General features: G+C 42.1%; 4 protein-coding genes across 8 annotated transcripts in view; 1 reads left to right on the forward strand and 3 right to left on the reverse strand.

Moving 5' to 3' along the window:
• Window positions 1-5: 5 nt before the first annotated feature.
• rbm45 (RNA binding motif protein 45) overlaps window positions 6-21,605 on the forward strand; it is a 58,079-nt gene continuing 36,479 nt past the window's right edge. For 3 of the 4 annotated variants that reach the window (XM_077494483.1, XM_077494480.1, XM_077494481.1), the window contains exons 1-3: window positions 7,084-7,165; window positions 7,488-7,658; window positions 10,304-10,416. The gene's annotated coding sequence lies outside the window, so the exon portion shown is untranslated. Of the gene's footprint in view, window positions 155-7,083; window positions 7,166-7,487; window positions 7,659-10,303; window positions 10,417-21,605 lie in introns of those variants that run through there. The other variant, XM_077494482.1, reaches the window with a different exon arrangement.
• Window positions 188-6,666, reverse strand: LOC144000826 (zinc finger MYM-type protein 1-like). Its single transcript, XM_077494479.1, has 5 exons — window positions 6,159-6,666; window positions 5,484-5,592; window positions 3,072-5,211; window positions 2,795-2,900; window positions 188-1,586 (listed from the first exon to the last, which is right to left on the reverse strand). The coding sequence occupies exons 1-5, from the start codon at window positions 6,549-6,551 to the stop codon at window positions 1,059-1,061; spliced, it is 3,276 nt and encodes a 1,091-aa protein (XP_077350605.1). The 5' UTR covers window positions 6,552-6,666; the 3' UTR covers window positions 188-1,058.
• Window positions 7,298-13,361, reverse strand: LOC144000828 (uncharacterized). 2 transcript variants are annotated; one of them, XM_077494484.1, is made up of 6 exons: window positions 12,975-13,361; window positions 9,711-9,752; window positions 9,388-9,515; window positions 9,017-9,043; window positions 8,035-8,091; window positions 7,298-7,684 (listed from the first exon to the last, which is right to left on the reverse strand). In XM_077494484.1, the coding sequence occupies exons 1-5, from the start codon at window positions 13,093-13,095 to the stop codon at window positions 8,035-8,037; spliced, it is 375 nt and encodes a 124-aa protein (XP_077350610.1). In that variant the 5' UTR covers window positions 13,096-13,361; the 3' UTR covers window positions 7,298-7,684. The 2 variants fall into 2 exon arrangements, with proteins under 2 accessions (XP_077350610.1, XP_077350612.1); XM_077494486.1 differs by lacking the exon at window positions 9,017-9,043 and having other exon boundaries at window positions 12,975-13,345.
• Window positions 18,853-21,441, reverse strand: LOC144000829 (cytochrome c). The gene is made up of 3 exons (XM_077494487.1): window positions 21,297-21,441; window positions 19,968-20,146; window positions 18,853-19,552 (listed from the first exon to the last, which is right to left on the reverse strand). The coding sequence occupies exons 2-3, from the start codon at window positions 20,134-20,136 to the stop codon at window positions 19,407-19,409; spliced, it is 315 nt and encodes a 104-aa protein (XP_077350613.1). The 5' UTR covers window positions 20,137-20,146; window positions 21,297-21,441; the 3' UTR covers window positions 18,853-19,406.

Below are 21,605 nucleotides of genomic sequence, written 5' to 3' on the forward strand. Positions count from 1 at the left end.
TAAGCTAACAGGCAGTTATCTAGTTGTTATACGAGGCGTCATTCTCTTCGTCTTGTTTCGTTTGACACTAAACTTCAACTAGGAGCGGCATGAAACTGCTTGAAGTCTATTTTTGTGAAGAATTGTTTGTAACTGCTGCTTGTTGTGATGTGAGGTGAGTGACGCACACAAAAACACAACATTGCAGTCAATTTCAAATGTTGTTTTAACATCGATGTATGTCAAACTATCACACAATTTGTACATTTTGTATTTACTCCCGGCTCCGGGTTTACATGGAGCCATGTATTCAGATTAGACTGAATCCGAATGGCCAAACTGAATGAAAATGCTCCATATAAAACACCTCAATCGAAATGTGTAGCAACGCGCATGCGCTGTCTGGACTAAATGCGTCATGACTTCGCCACTAAAATGGCGGCGTCTACCCAGAGCTTATCTACGAGGGGAGAACTTGTTTTTAAGTACTTTAAACTTTTTTTTTTTTTTTATCAATATGTTGCTTCAATAAAAGTTTTACAACTAAAAACTACTCTGCTAAATGACGAATTAACTCCATTTTGATAAATCACGTGATCTATGTCCGTTCGTGGAATGGATCACGTCCCATGTAAACAGGTGACCTGAGATCTTCATTCAGAACAATTTCAGTCGGAATGACTAAAAAGTCTCCATGTAAATCCGGCAGAGAAAACGTATTTCTACATGGAGTGCTGTGTGAGTCTGCAGTAACATTAGCCCGAGTCGAAAACGAGGCACAGCAAAGCTTTTTCTCAAACTTTTTTTTTTTTTTTTAATGGAAATTAAATTATTTGATAGATACTTTTAATGTAAACAATATGTACAGCTATAAAACAAAAGTGCACGACAGGGAAATGTACGATGAGTTACTGTTGTCAGAGTCACTCACAACCAAAATAACTAGTTTGTGCAATAAATATCTTTCTCTGCCAGAACTTGCTGAAAACATTTTTCACTAACGCCAAAATAGAACAAGATCAAACAGAACGATACAACTCCAGCGTTTTTACATTACAGGTGCGTTTTATCGTAGTCTACTACAAGTACCTGAATTTGTGCCTTCTGTCCTCGAGAGAAGTAAACTTGTCAATGACTCTTTGGTTAAAGTCCGGGATGCTTTCGATCAGATTCCTCTGCAGGGCCAACATGGCCGACGCGTTGAGCCCATCCTGCGGCACGACGTTCCCGAGGAAGGTCTCGATGTTGTTCAGCGTGGAGAAGCAGCGGTCCGATTCGGCCGTGGTCGCGGGAGTGGTGATGAGGATCTTGAGCAGGGTGACCGTCTCCGAGAAAATGTCTTGAAGGTCGTTGGTCACGAAGAGCCGGTAGAGCGCCGCGGCGCTCCCGCAGCTCTCGTACTCGTCGCGCTCGTAGATGAGCGCCAGTTCGGCTTTCAGCTTGCTCCTGTTGAGTTGCGGGTACGCCTCCACGGCGGACGTCAGCGCCGCTTCGGGGAAGTGGATGCGGTAGCGCTGGTAGCACTCGGCCTGCAGCAGGCTGCCGACGCTCAGGTGCGCCGTGAAGGCAAATCGCTCCTTGGCGTCATCCAAGATGGCGTCGCAAACCTTCAACATAAAAAAAAACATTTCATTGATGAATGCATGTGTTTGTTTAATGGCAACAAATGCAAATTAACATGTGACCTCAATCGACGCATATCACTTGTAAGATCAGGCAAAAGTTCAATAATTGTTCTTTGTATACAGCAATGCTTGTTTTAAAGTGCTTTATAAATAAAGTTGAGTTAACTCACTTAAAACAAATAAAACCCAAACTGTTGCCGTCAGGATGGATTCTTGTCAAAATATGGTCAATGTCATAGTTCTTCACCAATCAATAGTAAGGGTGTAACAAAACAAAAAAAATCAAACAATTGGATCATCAGTTTTGATTTAAAAGATGAGCGCATTGAATCGTTTCACTTGAAAAGGACATTCAGTGATCCGTAGCACCATCTAGTGGTCAAACAATAGAATTACACCGCCACTGCCTACATTCGAGGATGGTCGGAAGTCGGACTTTTCCGACTCCGAGTTCAAACCCGGAAGTGTTATATGGGAACTCGGAAATTCCACTTGCGAAGTCAGACGTCACTCTACAAACAGACCGTGAATGGTAAAACATAATTTACTTGAGTATAAAACTAGATAGCTTTTTTTCATTCATAAATATTCGACATAACTTCACGTAACGCAACGTATTTGACGGTATGTCGCTATCTCCCGGCATGAAATTATACAGTCAACTACTGAACTGTATGGAATGCTTATGAAATAGGTTAAAAACAATAAATGACGCAGAATTACAAGAGGGTTAATTTGCTGGAGGTCAAAAATTGAGTTTTAAGAACCTATATATCAAAAAAACAATTTACCACTATCCGCCATTTTGGTTGTTTACTTTCGCCTCCAACGCTTTTCAGGTCGGAATTGGGAAAAACCAACTCTGATAGCAGGAAGATGGCGGCCAAAACATGGCAACTCCAGTAAGGTGAGACTACAGTCATGTAGCATAATTAGTGATTGCTAGACCCTACAATTACATAAAAGTATGTTTATATGAGAGTCGGTTTTTTAAATAATTAGTTTACCACAAGATGGCGCTAGGGATCAGTGGAGTCAATGATTAATCAATCAAAAATAGTTGTAGATTAATGAATGATAATACATTTGTTGTTTTCATATGTAACTGTATCTCGGGTCTATTGTCAGTTAGTAAGCAAGTTAATTGTTCACATTTGCTCTGGTTCAAACCGTCCCAGCTCGCATCTCACCTCGAGAGTGACGCTGTTCAGATCACCTGAGCCGAGGACGCGACGTTTCTTGACCGGCGCAGGAACGCAGTAATTGTGTTCATCGCACACGCTCGGGAGCGAATCTCTGAACACAACCACAAGAGGATTAATAATATCACTGTGACGTCCACAGCAGAAACACTTTTTTATTGGAACAACAGAAGATCTTCTCGATACAACGAAACTGAAGCTCAGTGGAGAATTTCAACTTTTTGATGCGTGAGAGTCTGAAAGGCGTTTCCGAGCATGAATTTACCTGATGGCTTCTATGTTGCGGGCAAACTTCCGCATGACTCCCTGAATGGCGACCTCGTCGATGGACCTCTTGCGGAGCTGTCTGGACAGAAGGTCCACGTGAGGCGTGATGACGTGGAAGAGCTTGAGCAAGAAGTCGAAGCGCTCGTCCTCCAACAGCCTCAAACACTCTCCGGCTTCCCTCGTCGTGTTGCCGTCAAACTCTCCGGAGGTCCTGATGCCTTTGAAGCACCCGAGCAGGTCTCGCCTGTACTCGAAAACAACATCCACGGGCTGACTCTGGAAGTTCCACCTGAGCGCGCTCACTTCCGGGAGTCTGTAGGCCACCGCGTTGTCGAGCGCGGCGATTCTCTGCCGGGATCTCGAGAAGAAGCTGGAGAAGCGCGACAATTCCGAGAAGAAGCTCCTCACCGCCGCGACGCCCGAAGACACTTGCCGGACGATGTCGCCGAGTCGGTGAGCGTAGCTGTGGACGTGGTGCGCGTTGACGTACGACTCCCGGACCTTCTTGTGCACGCCAGCCGCCGCCAGGAAACTCGCGCCGTCGTACGACTGCGAAATGAGCTTTTCCTTCATGTCGGCGGCGAGAACGGATTCCAAGCGACCCAGCAGTGTGGCGGCGACGGAATCGGCGGTGGCGTTTTTTTGCAGAGGCACCAACTCGAAGAACCTCTCACGGGCCTCGTGGGTCTCGTCGATGTAACGCAGCACCAGCGCCAGAAGACGGCGATTGGACAGGTCCGTCGTTTCGGCGACCTGGACGGCGACAAAGTCCGCCTTCCTCGCGTCGGCGACGACGCGCTCGCGCAAAACCTGCGACATGCAGTCCAGGAGTTCGTCCCGGAAGGTTCTGGACGTTCCCCGGAACGCGGCGGTGTTGTTCCGCAGGTGCTGGTGTAAAACCGCGTCCAGGATGGCGCCGAAATTCACCAAGGCTCGAAAAATGCCGGGATTTTCCGAGCTTGCGCTTCCATCGCGCAGAACGAATTCGAGCGCGTCGCAGGACGTCACGTCGTCGATCACCCGCGAGAGCAGTTTGCGCTTTTGGTCCACGTCCCGGTTGTGCTTCCAAACGGCTCTCTGGTAGCTTTCATCCAGCTGGCGCGCCATATTGACTTTCCCCAACATGGCGAGTCGCATCGCGTTTTCCAGGTGGGCAGCGGATTGCTCGTGTTTCTCCACTTTTTTGGAAAAGTTCTTTGGGTCACGGAGGACGCCCGCCTTGGTCCACGACTGTTCGGATTGCGGCCCTCGAAAAAGGAGGCACGGGAAGCAGAAAAAGGCTCGGGTGTCGCCGCATGCGGTCAGCCATGTCCTGGGGAAAGCGCCGTTGCGTTGACCTTCTCCGTCGACGCACATTTCCGGCCGGTGAGGTCCGCGCGCTTTGACGGCGAGCTGCTGCTCGAACGTTCTCGTCGCGAAAGGTGTCGTCAACAGCGACTTGACGGAATTGTCCAAGCGGCGTTCCCGCAAAATCGTTTCCTCGCCGCCGCTCATCGACTCGTAAAGCCTTTGGGCTTTTTCTTTTATGATCTCGAGGTCGAGCGGTGCCAGTTTCTGCCGCTGATCTTCAATCCACGCGCTCAGATTCATTTCCATCTCCTCCACCAACTTCGCATTTTTGCTGCTAATTATTGCCACCTGTATGGGCAAGGAACTTTCAATATGATCCTTAATCTGCTCCTCCTTCATGTCATCGATACTCATCGGCGGAAAGCCGTTTGTCCGGCACAAGCTGGCGGCGACGCCGGTTTCCGCGGCGATTTGGACTCGGGGCTTTGACGTGACGCCGCCTGTTCCCGGACTGACGCTTCGCTTTGCAGCGACTTCTTCTTCTCGGTCATCTTCCATCTTCAGGATGAGCGCCATTGGCCACTCGCTGGGCTCGACTTCCCGCACTTCCACTTCGACGTGAGGGGGCTCCGGACTCGGAGCTGCTCTCGTTTCCGCGTAGTAAAGGGGGTCCGGCTCCTCTTCTTCTTTGATACGACGGGGTTCCGTTACCGCTTCCTGGTGGCTGTGGGTGATGGGCTCTGGCTCCTCCTCCTGTTTGATGTGTTCCGTTGTAACGCGAGGGGGCGTCGGCATATGAGGAGGCTTGGATGCCTCAGAATGAAGATTGTGTTTAGCCGATTGTGTATCTGCAGGACACAAGATGACAATACATATGCTTTACTTGAGTCAAGCTGTTCTTTTCAATTAATTGCTCCCAACAACGTATAAATACGTTCTATTTTTAAATATTTATTGCCAATTTTTTTTTTTTTTTTACAGGGTAGTTAGAAAACTTACACTCAATACGATAACATGCTCATAATTCAGTACATTTTTAATGGTTCCAAATATATGGAATTTACGTGAGCAAGATTTGATGGTGTAAAAAGATGCTTTGGTTTGCTTTCGACATACTTACTTGGCCAATAAAGATGGTTCACGTTCAGATTCTGAGTCTGATCAGTTGACGGACAATTTTCGTAATTTCTTGCTGCTGAGATGCTCGGTGTCAGCAACTCTTCCAACAACTGCAAAGAAAGAAAGAAAAAAAAAGGGGGGGGGGGGGGTAAACATTTATATTTTAACATTGTTTGTCCTGATGTGAAGTATAAGATGTGTTGGGACTTGTAAGGGGTGCCGTGGAATTAATAAATGAGGCAGATTCAAACAAAATTTTCAGTCCAGCTAGTCTACAAACAACGTGATAGTGAGTGCTGCCCTTGAACTTCAAAGGTCACCAGGGGTCATCCAGTGGCTCCACAGAGTTGCCCTTCAGTGTATTTTCATTGCTGGTGAACCTGAAGATGTTACATAGACTTACGCAGTTGTGAAAAATAAAATTATTATTATTAGTAGTAGTAGATTGTCTTTATTACTTATGACATGTTAATTATATGAAACTATCTAGGCTAAATGATGCTTATGTGGTAGGAAAGCTTTTGTTTCTTTCCTTACAAGGCCAACAAAAATACAAAAGAGACGAAAAAGTCCGCTTGTTCATGCTGGGGCCTCTGACAAGTGTTCACTTGGGATTACAACCATGACTAGTGAGCGAAAAAAACAAAAAACGTGTGTGTTTGTGTTTTCCCCAAACCTCTTTCTTAAGTTTGGCGTCTCTCCTCCTCGCTCTCGCAGTCATGATGGGCTGCAGTCGGTTGATGCCTGCTGGCGTCTTGCTGCCGGATGACGTTTCATCCTCGTCCGGGCCAACTCCCACTCGCGGCTTGCTAAAAACACTCGGCACGGCGTCCGGCTTTAACCTGAGCCGCTCGGTGTGCCCCATCTCAAACTGCATCAGATTCTCGTAATCCTCGTGCGTGAAATGTTCACTGCAAACTCGGGCTTGCTTGTCCCGAACGCGGCGTCGACCGCACTTGTCGAGCCATCGCCGGCGTAAATACGCGTTCTTCGGAAACATGTGCCAATGTGCACGGCGCGGGTTGTTCCGCGTGGAAACCTTGCAAAATTTCGCCACGCAATTCACCATTGTTTTGTTTACTCTTTGACTCCTTTACAACGTCAAACAAACGCTTCCGGGCGAGTGTGCGCACAGATCACGTCACTACCTTGTCCTCGTCTTCTTCTACGTTTTGGCTGTTGGCAAACAACTTGTGGCGCAATAGCGCCACCTTCTGAAATGGAGTGTGTCTGGATCATCACTTCCGGCGACGCTCATCCACACCTCGAGCTGGCACACAATTATTTTATATATGTTATATTTTAATTTAAATAGTGCTGAAAAATTTCCTTTATCCCGTACGAGTGTTTATTTTCAATGTTCAATTAAGTGTTAAAAATATTAGCGCACACACTAACGTCACTTCCGGCTCTCGTTCGAAAACTTACCATAAAAGAGAAATAAATCAATATAGGTGTTTTATAAAAAAAAGAAAAAAAGAAAAAGAAACATTTTCTGCACTTTCCCACATAGGCTAGTCAAATCATTCCTACTAATTAAGTCATAAATGTTAGGGTTTGTTGAGCCGTTCCAAACAAAATTAATGATGACGCACTTCCGGTTTTCTTCCGCATTCTCCGTAAACTACAAAGTGCAAGAAGTGCAGAGTGTGAAAAACAGTCGTGAAATAAGCCACAAGACAGGTAAAGTAAAAATAACACACTAGCACACAAATATGATACCCCGCGTCCAACTTCCTATCACACTAACTCTTTGAAGTACTGGAGTGTTAATTTGGTACGTGACATGGAACAACACAAAACAATAGTCGGGCGGACGTTAAAGGTATCTTTATTTCATTTGTTTATAAAAGAAGGTAGCACTGAAGCTCAGTTAATATCAGCGAAACAAACTGCAGATAAGTGTGTGTATGTGTGTGATGTTATTGCGTATGCGTGTGTGCGTGTGTTTCTTGGCAAAGCAACATGCACGGCAAAAGGCATCGGATGTGTTTCTGACTTCCAGCCATGTGATTGGACGCTTGAGGCACCACAGTTGAGCCTGAGTGACGTCACTCCACACACCGACCAATCAGCTGAGAGCTGTGTAACGCAGAGAAAGTGTAGCCAAGACAACACGAGGGAAAGGCGGGGCTATTGGTCTTCTTTCTCCTCATTGGACGGGCACAAACAGGAAGTAAGTGCTGACAGCCGAGCGTGACACTAAAAAAAAAAAAAAAGTAAAGTAAATATTCTGAGAAAAAAAATCGCAAATTTGCAAGGTTTTTTATTTTTTTACTTTTAATATTCCCCCCCTCTGAAAAGAATTTTTTTTTACATGTGGACCTAATACGGCGTCGTAAATATGACCATGAAATTTACAAAACTAGTGCATAAATTGTTCGCCTAATTCGCTGTGTAATTGCATAAATCGTAATGTTTTCTGAAATCGGAACCAATCATTTTCGCAAGCACGCTGCAATTGTTTTAATTGCGATGTTGACTCTTTAAAAGACTTTGGAAATGACGCTAATAAGCTAATGAAATGTACAACGCTACATTTGTTTCCTCACCTACTGAGCACTTTGTTCGGTCTGTTCTCCATCTTCTGTTTTTGGAGTGTTGTTGGTCTGCAGGACAAAAGAGAGCACACTGGTCACATGATCGCTGCCGCCATCTTGTTCCACCTACGTTGACTGTATAAGTCATAATAACCACAGTTCACCCAAAACAAAGCAACTCTTTGTTGTTTGTTTCTGCATTCTGGTGGTGACATAACTTTTCCCGTCGCCAATATTGGGCGTTCTCAAATATTTCAAGCATGGCTTCTTGAGACTCTTTAGGATTTATTCATGATTGACTGGTTCTGGGCACTGAAAAAAGAAAAGAAAATAAATCCAGGAAGTGCTACTGAGCCTACAGTATTTTTATGTCACACCAAAAGCCACTATGGAACAACAAATATTTATATGAATATTTTTAGAATCAAGTACCCTTTCGATCATCTCATCACTTAATCAGTAATTGAATGAAAAATATATACATTTATTCAAGTCCTTGTGAAAGTGAAGCTGACACGGGGGGAGGAAAGATGAAGTTAGTTGGAGGAGAAAGTCGATGAGTCGTGGTTAGAAGCAGATTGGCATCGTCACGTCACGTGCTGCAAACGTTTCAAAACATTTTGAAAAGCAAAAAAGTTAAATAAACCTGCCAAGTGACAACGGTTAAAATAGAAGATGGTATCATCGGCATGACAAACATCAGATGCGTTTTAGTACATTTGATGAGATGGAGCATTTTGATGAGTCATTGTTAGTTGTCTTTTTTTGTTGTTGTTTTTTTTGTATAAAAACTTATATAGGTTATTAATATGTTATTAGCAGCCAGCCATGTTCCTATGTACACTACTATGAAATTCTCCCAAAAGTAGGATTTTTTTTGCAAGTAGTACAACTAATGCCGTTATAAGTGGCAGCGGCAGAATTTGCCAGATGTGAGAGAATCATGCCATGCAATCTGTCAGTCATTCGTCAAGCCATCCAACCAATCAGGCACCTCTTCGGTCGCCGGTACCGCCTCCTCCTGTTTTCCATCCAGTCCAGACACAAACAGAAACACAAGACAAACCATGATTGTAAAGGAAAAGTTAGTGACAACTGACAACTGTTCCTGGGGCCCACGTTTGAGGAAATAAACAAGAACCAGACAGTATTATTCATGTAGTTTCAAATGTAAACATACCACAAACTATGATCCCATTCACATTTTCCTTAAATGGCTTATGCAAGATTTGATTTTAAAAAAAAATGTTCTGCTTAGGTAAATTAGGTAAAACAGCTTATTTTTATTGTCTTTTGCCTTGTTGGCTGAACATTACGCTGCTGCACCAGAAAAAAAAAGTGCACAAAAAAAATGTCACCGCTCACCACAGTGACGAATCCGGTGGACAAGGCGGCGTTCTCCACGCTGTCCACTGTGGCCTGGGCGACCTCGTTGGCCCCGGTAACGGCGGTGTCGGCCACGATGTTGGCCTGCTCCGTTGTCTTCTGGGACACTGCAAGGACACCGGCGCGTCAAAATGTCATTCAGGCCCGGTTCACAAATCCAACCGTTAACTGCCACCGACGAATATATTCGTCAATGGCAATTTTTCAACGTTGTGGAAGAGGGAAAGCATTTTTTTATGGGTGAAAGTGAAATGAATCCACTTTCTGTAGCAGATGATGAGTGAAGGATTGGGTTTCCGTACCTGTATTGACGCTGGTCACCACGCCCTCCATCGTCTTGTTTCCTGCAAGGAACACATTAAGGACGTGACGTGTGGAATTGAGGACGACTTCACGAACCGCACGTCTAGACGCTTTCAGGAGTTGGCTCCAAGTCGATGAATTATTAACCATGTAACCGGATGACTCCGCCCACGCAGTGACAGTTGGAGAAGAATGACGAATGAGATGAAGCCAGATTTTTTTTTTTTTTTTTAAAGAAAACAATGAAATAGGGAACATGAATTAATTTGAGCAAAATGATCTGTTAGATTCAGGAATATAAGTGAATCAAACTGAGCGTATGTCTTTTTTTTTATTGAGCCAATGTACAGAACCATATCTTCATATATTTTTATTATGTTATATTTGATTTAGTATTTGGATTGCATATAAAAAAAAAATCCCGGAAATACAATTGAGGGAACAAACAGCTGCTTTGTGTGCGTCTGCTCTCTGATGTTTGAGTCCATCCAGAGTCCCGCTCGTCACGCGCTTCACTCTTCTGCCATTTACGTCCTTTGGGTGGCGCCGTAGTGCAATAGTGACAGTTTTTTTTTTTTTTCGTCCTTTTCAGACGAGGAGGCGCACGACATTACGATGAAGAAGAAAGAAAGACTGCGAGTGAGTCTTTGTGAGAATTTGTCGTGCGTAAGTGAAGTCATCCAGTGAAGTGAATCAGCAGTGCAGGTGGGCAAACATGCTATGACATCACTTCCTGTCAACCTGTCAAAGTGTGTTGAAAAACGCACCGGTGCAATGGCGTCGGTTGTTGAATGAGAGTGAGAGAGAACATTTTGTTTGCTACCCTGCCACGAAGACCGAAGATCCTCGCTGAACTTCGGCTGCTCGATTATAGGAAAATAATAATAATAATAATCACGATTATTTTAGCAATAATTGACATCATGATTATTAAATAGGGATGTAACAATAAGGGCAGTATGGTGATATTAAAACTTCAAAAATATCGTCGTCGTCATGTTCACAATATTTAAAAGGAACACATCTGTTAAAATTGATTTCCATTTGTGCAGTTCTAGCACCCTCTAGTGGCTAGTTTATTAGTGCAATTGAATTTTCATTAGGGATGTTTTGGCCTTCTATGTTTAAAATCTATCTATGCTAATTGTCAGATGAAGGGGAAGCGAATTTGCTTGTGAAGCGATCAATGTGTGCTTGCATTAGCAAGTACGTGCCTCAATATTGTTATTAGAGATTGTAGGTGGTTTATATGCATTGCTGTTATGCACAAAAGCACAATATTGTGCTTTTTTTTGTATGAACTCTTTTTTTCTTTTTTTTTTGACAATATTGTGATCTTATTTAAATATCACAACCCCCCCCCCCCCCCCCCCCCCACCACCACCACCACAATATCGAGATAATTATCGTATCATGAGCTTCATATCGTGATAATATCGTATCGTGATTTTTGGATATCTTTACATCCCAATTATTAAAGGGAAATCGTAGATAGCTTAAAAATGGTATCAACATGCTCTACTGGCTTGGCTTATGCATAAAAAAATACTTTATTATAATAAAGATGAAAGTGTGAAATGAAGTGCAAAAATTGCGGTTTGGAAAGTCCAGGTTGGAGTTGACGTGCAGATGACAGGAAGCATCGGCTGGCAACAACGGTTGCTGCAAAGCGATGCTTGCACACCAAAAACCACAAGCGTCTGACACCAACGTCAAGCCAGCCGTCGTCTCCTGCATAGCAACGACACGTCAGTGGACCCTGGACCGACCAAACTGGGTCTCGAAAAGATAGTTTTGTCGTCGTTCGCTCCACATCATCTCTGCTAAGGCTAAGATCGACGTAGCTGTTTGTTGACGCGAAGCCGTCCGTGTATGTCGAGACGCCGCTGTCGCAAATAAATTGGCTGGCTTCTAACTGGTTGTTGTTCACGAAAACAAACACGCTTTCAACCGAGAAAGTTAATAGGCGATTTAAAACACAGGTTCCTTCATTATTCAAACCATTTATTTATGTATTTATTTTTTATTTTTTGGTACAAAACAAGAAAATATTAAGGACCAATTTAAAAAAAATAGAAACATTAAAATGATCTAAGTTCCTTTTGGGCCAAACAGAATTTATAATGAACATTTATTTATTTATTTATTTATTTGTTTATTTATGCATGTTGTCAAAAACTTGAAGTTGAAGTGCAGCATGGGACGATAATTTATTTTTTGGTACAAACAATAAAATTTTTAAATGTAAAAATAAAAATAAAAAATATTAATACAAATAAAATTCTTTGAAACACTACAATATATGCAAAGGTATTAAATTAATTATTTTAAAATGTAAAAAAAAAAAAGAAGTGCAAATGTATGAATTTAAATAGCTCAAAAATGAGTATTAATAATCTTTGTTTTCAATGATTATGCTGATTTTGTAATTGCGGGGGTGCAATAATTGAAATTGTCATTGAATTTCGATGAATTAGCAAAGGTTTGTACATTCGCGATATAAGATGGCGCCAAAGCTATACTCCTGATATCCACGCCTTGGCCACAAGGGGGCAATATAATACAGATATACAGACGATAGAGACGGTCACAACTCCTCAGTAAGATGCGGTTAATATTAGTCATTTTTCATGCAAGATAAAGAATATATATGCCTGTGGGTATTGCTTATTATCTGTCTGCCGTATAAATTTTGCTCCGCTGCTTGACATGTCACACGAATGCTATATTCATTAGCCCGTATATGGTGTTTCCCATTATGTGTTAGCATCAAGCTAGTGGTGGTTTTCTATACACATAAACATACACATATTTGTTTGATGATGAATTTGACAGTAAGCTGGGAAATGGCAATGAACTAGAAAGTGTAATAATGAATTGATTCGAAACATTTCGATACTTTATTTCATTTAACTCCTCAGAATTGATAAACATTCTCTGCCTCGAATTTGTACACGGCAACAAACCCGAAGAGCCGATCTAGCCTGGGCCACACCCAGAGCGCCGCCTGGACTTCCTCTCACCATCACCATCCCCCCCCCCTCCTGAACCTTCCACCACATACTCTGCATGACCCTTGCATCATTATCTGTCGTTTGCATTTTCATTTTTGAAAAATTGCACTTGTGCTCATCGCTCGCTGGACAAAAAATTCATTCCACTCAATCTTCTCTCACATGAAAAAAAAAATATTTCCAGATTTGTTTCTTTCCTTTTCAAACACTTGTTCGCTCTCATCATCATCATCATCATCATCAACTCACCGACATACATGACCCCCTCCTTGGTCTTGGCGGCGGCCTCCTCCACGCCGGCTTTGGTCTTCTCGGCGGCGGCCACCACGCCGTCTTTGGCGATGGAGAAGCCCTTCTTCAGAACGTCCATGATGCTTTGCCAATGCTGCTGCTGCTGCTTCTTCTTCTTCTTGCGCCGCCTCGACTGTCCCGTCTGCTCTTCCTGCTAATGGAGGAGAGGGGAGGAGGTGAGGCCGAGCTGGGCGATGCCAATAAGGGAGAGGGAGGACAGAGAGAGAGAGAGAGAGAGAGAGCGAGTAGTGGCGCAGAATAGGGAGGCACGTTGGTGGCAAATTGGTGGAAAAACAAAAAGTGTGGATGGGAAAAGAAGGACGCTTTTGCACTCTTCACTTCCCCTTCACCAGCAATTACTTTCAAAAGTTCATTGCAAACAAAAACTCCATTTGCTCACAAAGCGACAAAACTGGCAGCGGGTGCGACCACGCCCCCTCAGGGCAAAGGAGGCCTCCTATTGGCTGAGATTTAACTGCATGATCCTCACTTGACTGCTTCATTTTTTATTTTTTTTTGAAGAAGAAAAAAAATCATCAACTAGTCACAAATCTTGAGATGACAACGTAGAGAACTGCACTGCATCAAAACCGAGGGGCTTTTTCCAACTTTTTCAACATCATCGAGAGGGGTCATCGTTAATCATATCGATAGATGAGGACGTCAATCGAAAGTGGACATTGTTATCTGGTGGTGCAAGTGTACCGAATATTGCAGCTGGTTCATTAATTAAGTAAGATCCAAAGGATGTACATCGTAGACATGAGTGTAGATAAACTACAAAAATGGCCACCTGGTCATTCTTGCGTCTGTCGAAATTAGGTATGGGTGAATACCGGTAGTCCTCCTCGCCAGTAGTTGGCGCTGTACCGCGGCAGTTTGACACGTCCATGAGTCATCATCTGCATCCGAAAGAAAGATTTTATTTTGTTTTCACAGTTGTTTTGGTCATTGTTGTAAAACGAAATGTTGTATATCAAAAGTACTGAAGATATCAGTAACTCGGTGTCAAGTGAGTACTCAGAGTGGAAAAAAAGTGGTCTCAAACATCTCAAGTAGAAATGATATGTTAATAAATGTGCGTATAGCTTAAGAAGAGGCAAGAAATGAAAAAGAATGACTACTAGTTAGTGACGGTCAATCGAGATCAACTATGGCACATATACCACCAATTGAGGGGCAAAAACTACAAAAATGGCCGCCATGTGATTCTTGCATCAGTAGCAGTGCTAATAAATGTGCACATATCTTAATCACAATCATTGCAGATGATGTTCTCTCGAAAACTGAACTCCCAATAAAAGCCAGTCAGGTGGAATATGGAGAGCTATTAAAATGGCCGCCACTGGTTATTGCGTCCATCATGATCTGAGTGATTGCTAGATTGGCACAAGTACAGTAGACATTTTTTTCTTCAAAAAGAATCTCACTGAGGTCATTTGCCAATAGAAAAAAAAGCAGCCAGGCTTGTAGGGAACTACAAAAATGGCCGCCAAGGATGCACGTGCGAGGACGGAGGAGAAGGAAATTGTCACTCCAGGCAGGAACTCGAGTGTGACTCAGCAAATTTAGCCAGCATCTGATTGGCTGCTCTATTTTTAGCTACCGCCTCCTCCTCCTCCCATCATCTTCATCATCATCATCCTCATGGCCGCTTTAGCTGAGGTTACCATGGCGATGAGAGCTGCAGCGATCAATACGGGCCAATCGGGGTGCGGCGGCGTGAATCGGTCGATAAAGGGAATCGGTCAACTTAACAAAGCAATTCAAATGTCACTTTCGTGCGACTTTATGATATTTGGAAGATGGCTGGAGGGCCAAATATTGTCTTCATGAAGCGCAAGTCACATTTTGCAACATCAGCACTGTCAGGCTGGAAGAAAGACATGTGAAGGTGTCACTATGGGAACAATGTTCGCTGGCGGCGCCAACATCAACCCGGTGACAAATTTGACACGTTTTGATCCACGAGGACAAGCAGCACTTCATCGTGCGCGTGTATTTAATGTTTGTGTACGCGCGACTCGCAATCATCTTTACGAGGAATGCACCTGCTGCCTGATAATTGGCGTCACGCGGCTTTGCAACATTTCATCTTTTAATAATAATGCAGCACCAGAACGCTCCTGAACTCTTTTTGACACTGACAAATGTTTTTTGTTTTTGTTTTTTTTAATACTCAGTTCAACATCAATCCCAGCTGACATGTGACCATCATATTCATATGGTGAGCATAGCTGAAAAAAATGACATTCTCATTTAGCATGGTAATAACATATGCCGCAAGCAATCTGAATTATTTCGATACTAATAAGAACAACATATTTTCTTATTGAAAAATATGCTGCATGAAGTCAAAGTTTTATATAAAGGGATTAAATTATATAAACGGATTTTAAGTTCAAATTAAAGGGATACTTGACTCATTGAACAATTTTCAGCAGTGAGAAGTGAATATTTTGTCCAGAATGAATTTGATAACATCATTATTTTTCATGTGCAATTAATACTTTTAAAAAAAGTAATTTTTCTACTTGCTGCCGACTGATGATGACATCACATGTGCTGAGGAAGTAGGTAACGGCCAATCATGGCGAACTTGTTTTCTGAGTTTGGTTAGCAAACTGAGCCATGATTGGCCGTGACCTACTTCCTCAGCACAGGTGATGTCATCATCAGTCGACAGCAAGTAGAAAAATTACTTTTTAAAGGTATTAATTGTACATGAAAAATAATGAAGTTACCACACAAATTATAGACAAAATATTCACTTTTTACTGCTGAAAAATGGCTCAATTAGTCCCTTTAAGTACAAAAAACATCAGATCTCATCTAGTTTTAATTATAATCTACCATGTGTGTTTTCTGTTAAAAAAAAAAAAAAAACCATATATATATATAAACACAATTTTAAATTAAATGATTTCAATTTTTTTTATTTAATTAAAAAAAATAATTGGTGAAACTGCTGTTATATTGTCAATTAATTTTCAAAGAAATGAAAGAATTAAAAAAAAAAAAAAAAGTTGTCTGATCCTGTCGTAATGGCTGAAGATTTTATTCGAATTGAAAGAGTAAATACAATGAATAATTTTACAAAACAGACTCAGCCAAACTCGATAAACAAGACAAGCATTGAAACTAGAAGACTCAATAATGCGACTTGCCCCCTAAAGTCCAAAGTGGAGCAGAAGTCAGAAGAGGAGAAACGACTCGTCTGCCCATTTCCAATGTTTGCGTGTTGAGGCTGGTCGCCATGGCGACTGTCCCACTTTGTGCCACTAAAGAGGTGAAAAGGCAATAAGAGCATTTGTTCTTTGCTCACCACCAGCCAACCACCGAGAAAAACACCAAGCACACAATTAACCCAATGGCAACATTGAAAAATGATTTGTTTGGTGACAAAAAAAAAAAAAAAGGCTTTGAAAAGTCTACACACCCCTGTTCAAATGCCAGATTTTGTTTGTGATATATATACAATTTATACATCTCTATGAAATTATGTAAACGTTTTAGAGAGGGGAAATAAAAACAAGCATCTCCAATTATGTGGTTGCACAAGTGTGCACACCCTCCTAACCATGAGGGACGTGGCTGTGTTCTAAATAAACCACTTGAATTATTTGTAAATTCTATTTACACTACTAAATGTCTAATCTTCCAATGCATGTGATGATGATAATGCACAGTTTTATGGAACGGATCAATTTTAATTACAGTAACTATTTGTGTTAAAATATGTACAGGAGAGTCCAGTACACAGTTGCATGTGAAAAAAAAGGTCTGAAAATGGTGATTATCTAGCTGCACAACATCTCCCTCTTGTGGACAAGAGTGTAACTGCAGCACGACGTGGACCCTAAAGCAGAACTTGAACTGGGAAATGGACCGGAAATGGTGGTCGCCAAACGAAACACGTCCCGCTTCGTCAAACATTGGGAAAAAAATATTAAAGATGTCATTAAAATAACAAAATTTACGGACTGAAATTGTAAAAAGGTAAATAAACCTGAGAATATATTATAAACGCAAAATATATTGAATAAATAATAAAATAGATGACTAAATGATAAATGCACAAAATTGTTTCAGATGTGACAAATATTGTCAGTTAGGATTGTTATTAAGACAGGTTTTTTTTTTTTTTTTGTTCTCGTGATTGTTGTGTGAACAGCTAAAAAAGAAGAAACCAAACTGAAGCTAACTTCGTTAGCGCTGCTGTACTGACGTCACCGGCAAGCGCGAAGGAGATTCAGTCTTCTTTTTTTCCCACTCTTATAGTTTCATACTTTTTTTTTTTTTTAGGCTTACGTTTTTAAAATGTCAGTCCATAAATTTTGTTATTTTGAACAATTGTAAACGGACAATTTCCGGACAATCCTGTAGCGTGCGCTGCGTGACGTCATCTGCAGGCGACCCCGATGCAATCTGGCAGCCCGATCACATTTTACACTGACACCGGTGTCGTTTGAGGTTGCGGTTCCTATTTATGGAATGTAACGTTCTCTAAAGTGTCCATGCACCGCTCCAACTTTGTTCCCAAGCCTCAGCTCATTCCATAAACATATGAACAACTGCTTACTAAACAACTTTTAAGGGGGGCAGGTAAAAGAATGCAACAAATATTACAGGATTTTTTTTCTTTTACACTGTAAATGCTCAGTTGAAGGAGGTGTGGGCTAACCTTTGACCCCCTCTGAGAAGTTGAAAGCAGCTGGTAAGAATAGTGAAGAAGAACTAACATGTGACAGGTCGTTTGTAGAGTAAAGATAGAATAGCGTATAGTAAAGTTATTTAAGGGCGGCAGCAGCAGCTGAGCCGCTTGAATTCATGGAAAGCGCTGCTGAAATGCACTGAGTGATTAGATAACAGCTGAACTTTGACCTGCATGTATGTGCGTGCACGTGACAGCTGGCAGCCAAGTAGTAGGAAGTACTCAATACTGTTAATCTTAGTTGAGTTCCCACAAGAATTTGATTTCCATGATGAATATTTTTAACATTCAAATCAATATTTTCCTCTTCCTGGGACTTCCGTTAATTCACATTTTTTCCCCTCAACGTTTTCACCACCAAATATTAACTTGCATCAATGTCGAGATAACATTTTTATTTCCATTTATGATGACCGCAAATATATGCGACGTGCATCCAAAATGTCTTATGTAAACAATACTTAATGAGCATTGTAAAATTCAACAATGGTAAATATTAGGGGTGTGCCAAAAAATTGATTCTCATAAGAATCGCAATTCTCATTTAGTACAATTCAGAATCGATTTTAAATGTTTAAAATCGATTTTATCTAAATGATTTGATACTGTCTTGCGACTGTGTACTGGGAACGTACAAAAGCTAAATGTCACTCAATGACACAAATCTATGAACTGTCAGAAAATTTCACTTGTACATCTCCACTTGACAACTTGAACCTCTGAAAATCTCAAAACACTTGCTGTAGTATTTTGGATTTGACTGACATTGACGTTACATACCCCCCAAGTGTATGTATGTAAAACTTTTAAGCACAATTGTACCTCACGTCAACTCTTTTTCACATTTAAATGGGCACCACCATAGTAGGAATTATTTTTTTTATAAACGGGTCAAAAATATGGCTAAATATAGCGACCAATTAACTATTGTTATTGTGCTTTGCCAAATAGCTCCACCCCCTTTTCACAGCCATGTTAATGTAAGCTGTGCATGTCAGCAGGGATACTGGAGAGAAAAAAAAAAAAAATCCTGACAAAAATGTCAAATTAAAAGTTTCGCCTTGCTATTTTAAAAAAAAAAAAAAAAAAAAAAAAAAAAAAAAAAAAAAAAGGCAAGGCAAGTTTTGATTGGACGTTTTTGCGTTTAATAGATAATCCTTCAGCCACATCGTTGCTGACATGATGAGCACACAAGACGGCTTTGCATGTACATACAGTATTTAGTTGCAGTCCCTCGTGAACATTTGACAGACAGACAAACATGTCAGTAAAATAAGTTAAAAGACTCTTTCGGGCCTGTGAAACCAGGTAAATAACAAAGCATCCGCCTTCCTTCTGCGTGTTTTTTTTTTTTTGTATTCCGCCATTTCAGTGCAGCTTACTTTGAAAGATGTGTTGGGACTGTAGTAGAGAAGAGGGGCTACTTTTTACACAATAACAGGACATTTGTTTAAAAATCTAACGGGGGAGGAAAAAAAAAAAAAAAAAAAAAAAAAAAAAAACTACAGCGATGATGATGATGATGATTTCAAACCAATATTTTCGTTGGCCACATGCACGAGAGCCAACAAGAAGTCACACGCACGTCTCTGCCTCTCGTCAGCGTCTGTACAAATGACTCAACAAAATAAAAACAAAAACAAAAAGTTAAATAAGCGCATGTGTGAACGCGGCCTTCATGATGTGGCCGATTTGAGGTAAGCGATCAGGTCCTGGCGCTCGCCCTTCTTCTTGATGCCGGCGAAGATCATCTTGGTGCCCGGGATGTACTTCTTGGGGTTCTCCAGGTACACCATCAAGGTGTCCTCGCCCCACACGATTCCTGAGAAACACACAAAATAAGAATAAATCAATCAATACAAAGACATAAATAATTTAATAATAAATACAAAAATAAGAATAAGTGGCTGATGACGTTCCGTTCCCACAGCAGCAATGTAGCCCAAGTTTGTGCTAAATTCTTCTTGGCCCTAATTGTTAAAAATATCAGGTAAACGGCAAGCATGTCTTTTTTTTTTTTTTTTTTTGGCGATTCATTCTGATGCTGCAACGTGCTACTCACAACCTCCAAACTGTGTATGTGGTGGACCGCCAGTCAAAAAGTAACGTCACAAAGATCTTTGACCTTTAAATGTTATTGTCAACACAGAGGACGTCATTGGGGGTTGCAAATTCAAAGTCACCGCAGAGACATTATCCCCCCCCCCCCCCCCCCCCCAAACTCCCCTCAGACCGACCTTTGCTCTTGTTGGCGTCCGTGTACGAGTATCCGTCCGCCTGGCCCGTCTTGCGGCCGAACAGACCCCACAGGTTGGGCCCCACCTTGTGCTTGCCCCCCTCCTCGACGGTGTGGCACTGCGCGCACTTCTGCACAAACGTCTTCTTGCCTTTCGCCACGTCGCCCATCGTCAGCTGCCTGCGAATGAAGATGGGACAAGAGGGGGAGAAATTTAACACATTCTGAGGGTATACTGCATGAAAAATTGATAGTTGCAACCTGCTGATGGAGTTCTGATAGGAGAGATCGTCAGTTTCAGGATGAAGACTTAGAGTATGTAACGTTTGTCCACTAATGTCACTTAAGCAGTGACCCTCCCAGTTCCAAAGCCCAAATACTTAAAACAAGTGAGTTACTGTCCCAAAAAAAAAACAAAATAAAAAAAACAAAAACAAGTGGGTGTGATCTTAAAAATCAACGGCCTACTATCCTTCCTCCGTGCAATGTGTGGAGTGAAGGACGTCGAAGGTAACCACCACCATGCTATGCTCCCATTACAGACACGGAGCCCGCGTGTTACGTCACCACCTGACTACGTCACGACGCGACTTGACGCTCGAGGTTGCTCGAGGCCAAAGTGTCAAACACCCACGTAACATCGTTCAAATGCGTTAGCTTAGCGTTAGCATTTTTTTTTCCGCTCCTTTCTACTCGACCGGCGTTAGCACCTATGCTACTTAGCCTTAGCATCCCTATGGGCTAATAGGTGAGCAGCTTTAATGCACGAAACGGGGCGCAATTAATGGTCTTTGCGTAATTTTTAATCTGCGAACGACTACCGGTGGTGACATTTAATTCTGTGGAGGGAAAAAATGAGACATTTAAAAAAAAAAAAAGCCGGTTGGCTATCACGCCGGTTAGCTCAAGGGTGACCGTTAACATGGCGAATCGGCGAATTCAAATCGTTTTCATCCAAGACTTTAGATTTGATTTAAAATATGTTGCTGTGTTTTTCGCCCCTAAAAAGTGTGGAATGTTCCAGAAAGTCAGGTTAGCGGTTGGCTCATGTCACCCGCAACCGCCTCTCAAGGATGCTTGAAGGAGTTCGGCGGCCAACTACTGCAGTGCTCAATCGCCATTCGACACACTTACCAGAAATATTCGCCGAAATAAAACTATTTAAGTCTGCTTACTGGAGTATGAATTGAGCATCAACCACTCGAAAATATGCAAGAAAGCTATCGAAAATGTGTCCCTCCTTCATCGTGGCAGTCGTTCGCCATAGTTTGTCAACAAAATTACACGCAAGTTTAGCGCAATAAATTCAAGCGTGATGCGTTGTACTTACCTGTAAGTTTAAAATGCCTTAAATGAAACTGGCTCGTTTGCGGTTCCTCTCCGCCTCGAGACACGAACGCGTTGTGGCGGTCGCACAGAAGGTCACTCCACTTGCGGGTGCCGGCTTATGACGTCATCAGTCATGTGACGGCGGTTACGTAGCGTAACTCTTTCGGTCACCTCCTACTATGTAATGTACTGTAATCGTAATGTTGCATCAAGGTGTAATGTTAAAAAAAATAAAAATAAATAAAGGTGAAATGTTAAAAACAACATTTTTTTTTAAAACAAATGATGTAGTAAACGAATACAAGATGTT

This window comes from Festucalex cinctus, chromosome 14 (genome assembly GCF_051991245.1).
Source record: "Festucalex cinctus isolate MCC-2025b chromosome 14, RoL_Fcin_1.0, whole genome shotgun sequence".
In the NCBI taxonomy this organism is placed as follows: domain Eukaryota; kingdom Metazoa; phylum Chordata; class Actinopteri; order Syngnathiformes; family Syngnathidae; genus Festucalex; species Festucalex cinctus.

What these genes read in the sequence shown, in the direction of transcription:
- LOC144000829 (XM_077494487.1), bottom strand. Translation starts at nt 20,136, where the DNA reads ATGGGCGACGTGGCGAAAGGCAAGAAGACGTTTGTGCAGAAGTGCGCG. An exon ending in GGACGCCAACAAGAGCAAAG is followed by an intron (nt 19,553 to 19,967) that starts GTCGGTCTGAGG and finishes TGTGTTTCTCAG; the next exon opens with GAATCGTGTGGGGCGAGGAC.
- LOC144000828 (XM_077494484.1), bottom strand. Translation starts at nt 13,095, where the DNA reads ATGGACGTTCTGAAGAAGGGCTTCTCCATCGCCAAAGACGGCGTGGTG. An exon ending in GGAGGGGGTCATGTATGTCG is followed by an intron (nt 9,753 to 12,974) that starts GTGAGTTGATGA and finishes TGTTCCTTGCAG; the next exon opens with GAAACAAGACGATGGAGGGC. An exon ending in CGGTACCGGCGACCGAAGAG is followed by an intron (nt 8,092 to 9,016) that starts GTGCCTGATTGG and finishes TTTGTCCTGCAG; the next exon opens with ACCAACAACACTCCAAAAAC.
- LOC144000826 (XM_077494479.1), bottom strand. Translation starts at nt 6,551, where the DNA reads ATGGTGAATTGCGTGGCGAAATTTTGCAAGGTTTCCACGCGGAACAAC. An exon ending in ACGCCAAACTTAAGAAAGAG is followed by an intron (nt 5,593 to 6,158) that starts GTTTGGGGAAAA and finishes CTTTCTTTGCAG; the next exon opens with TTGTTGGAAGAGTTGCTGAC. An exon ending in CGCAACATAGAAGCCATCAG is followed by an intron (nt 2,901 to 3,071) that starts GTAAATTCATGC and finishes GGTTGTGTTCAG; the next exon opens with AGATTCGCTCCCGAGCGTGT.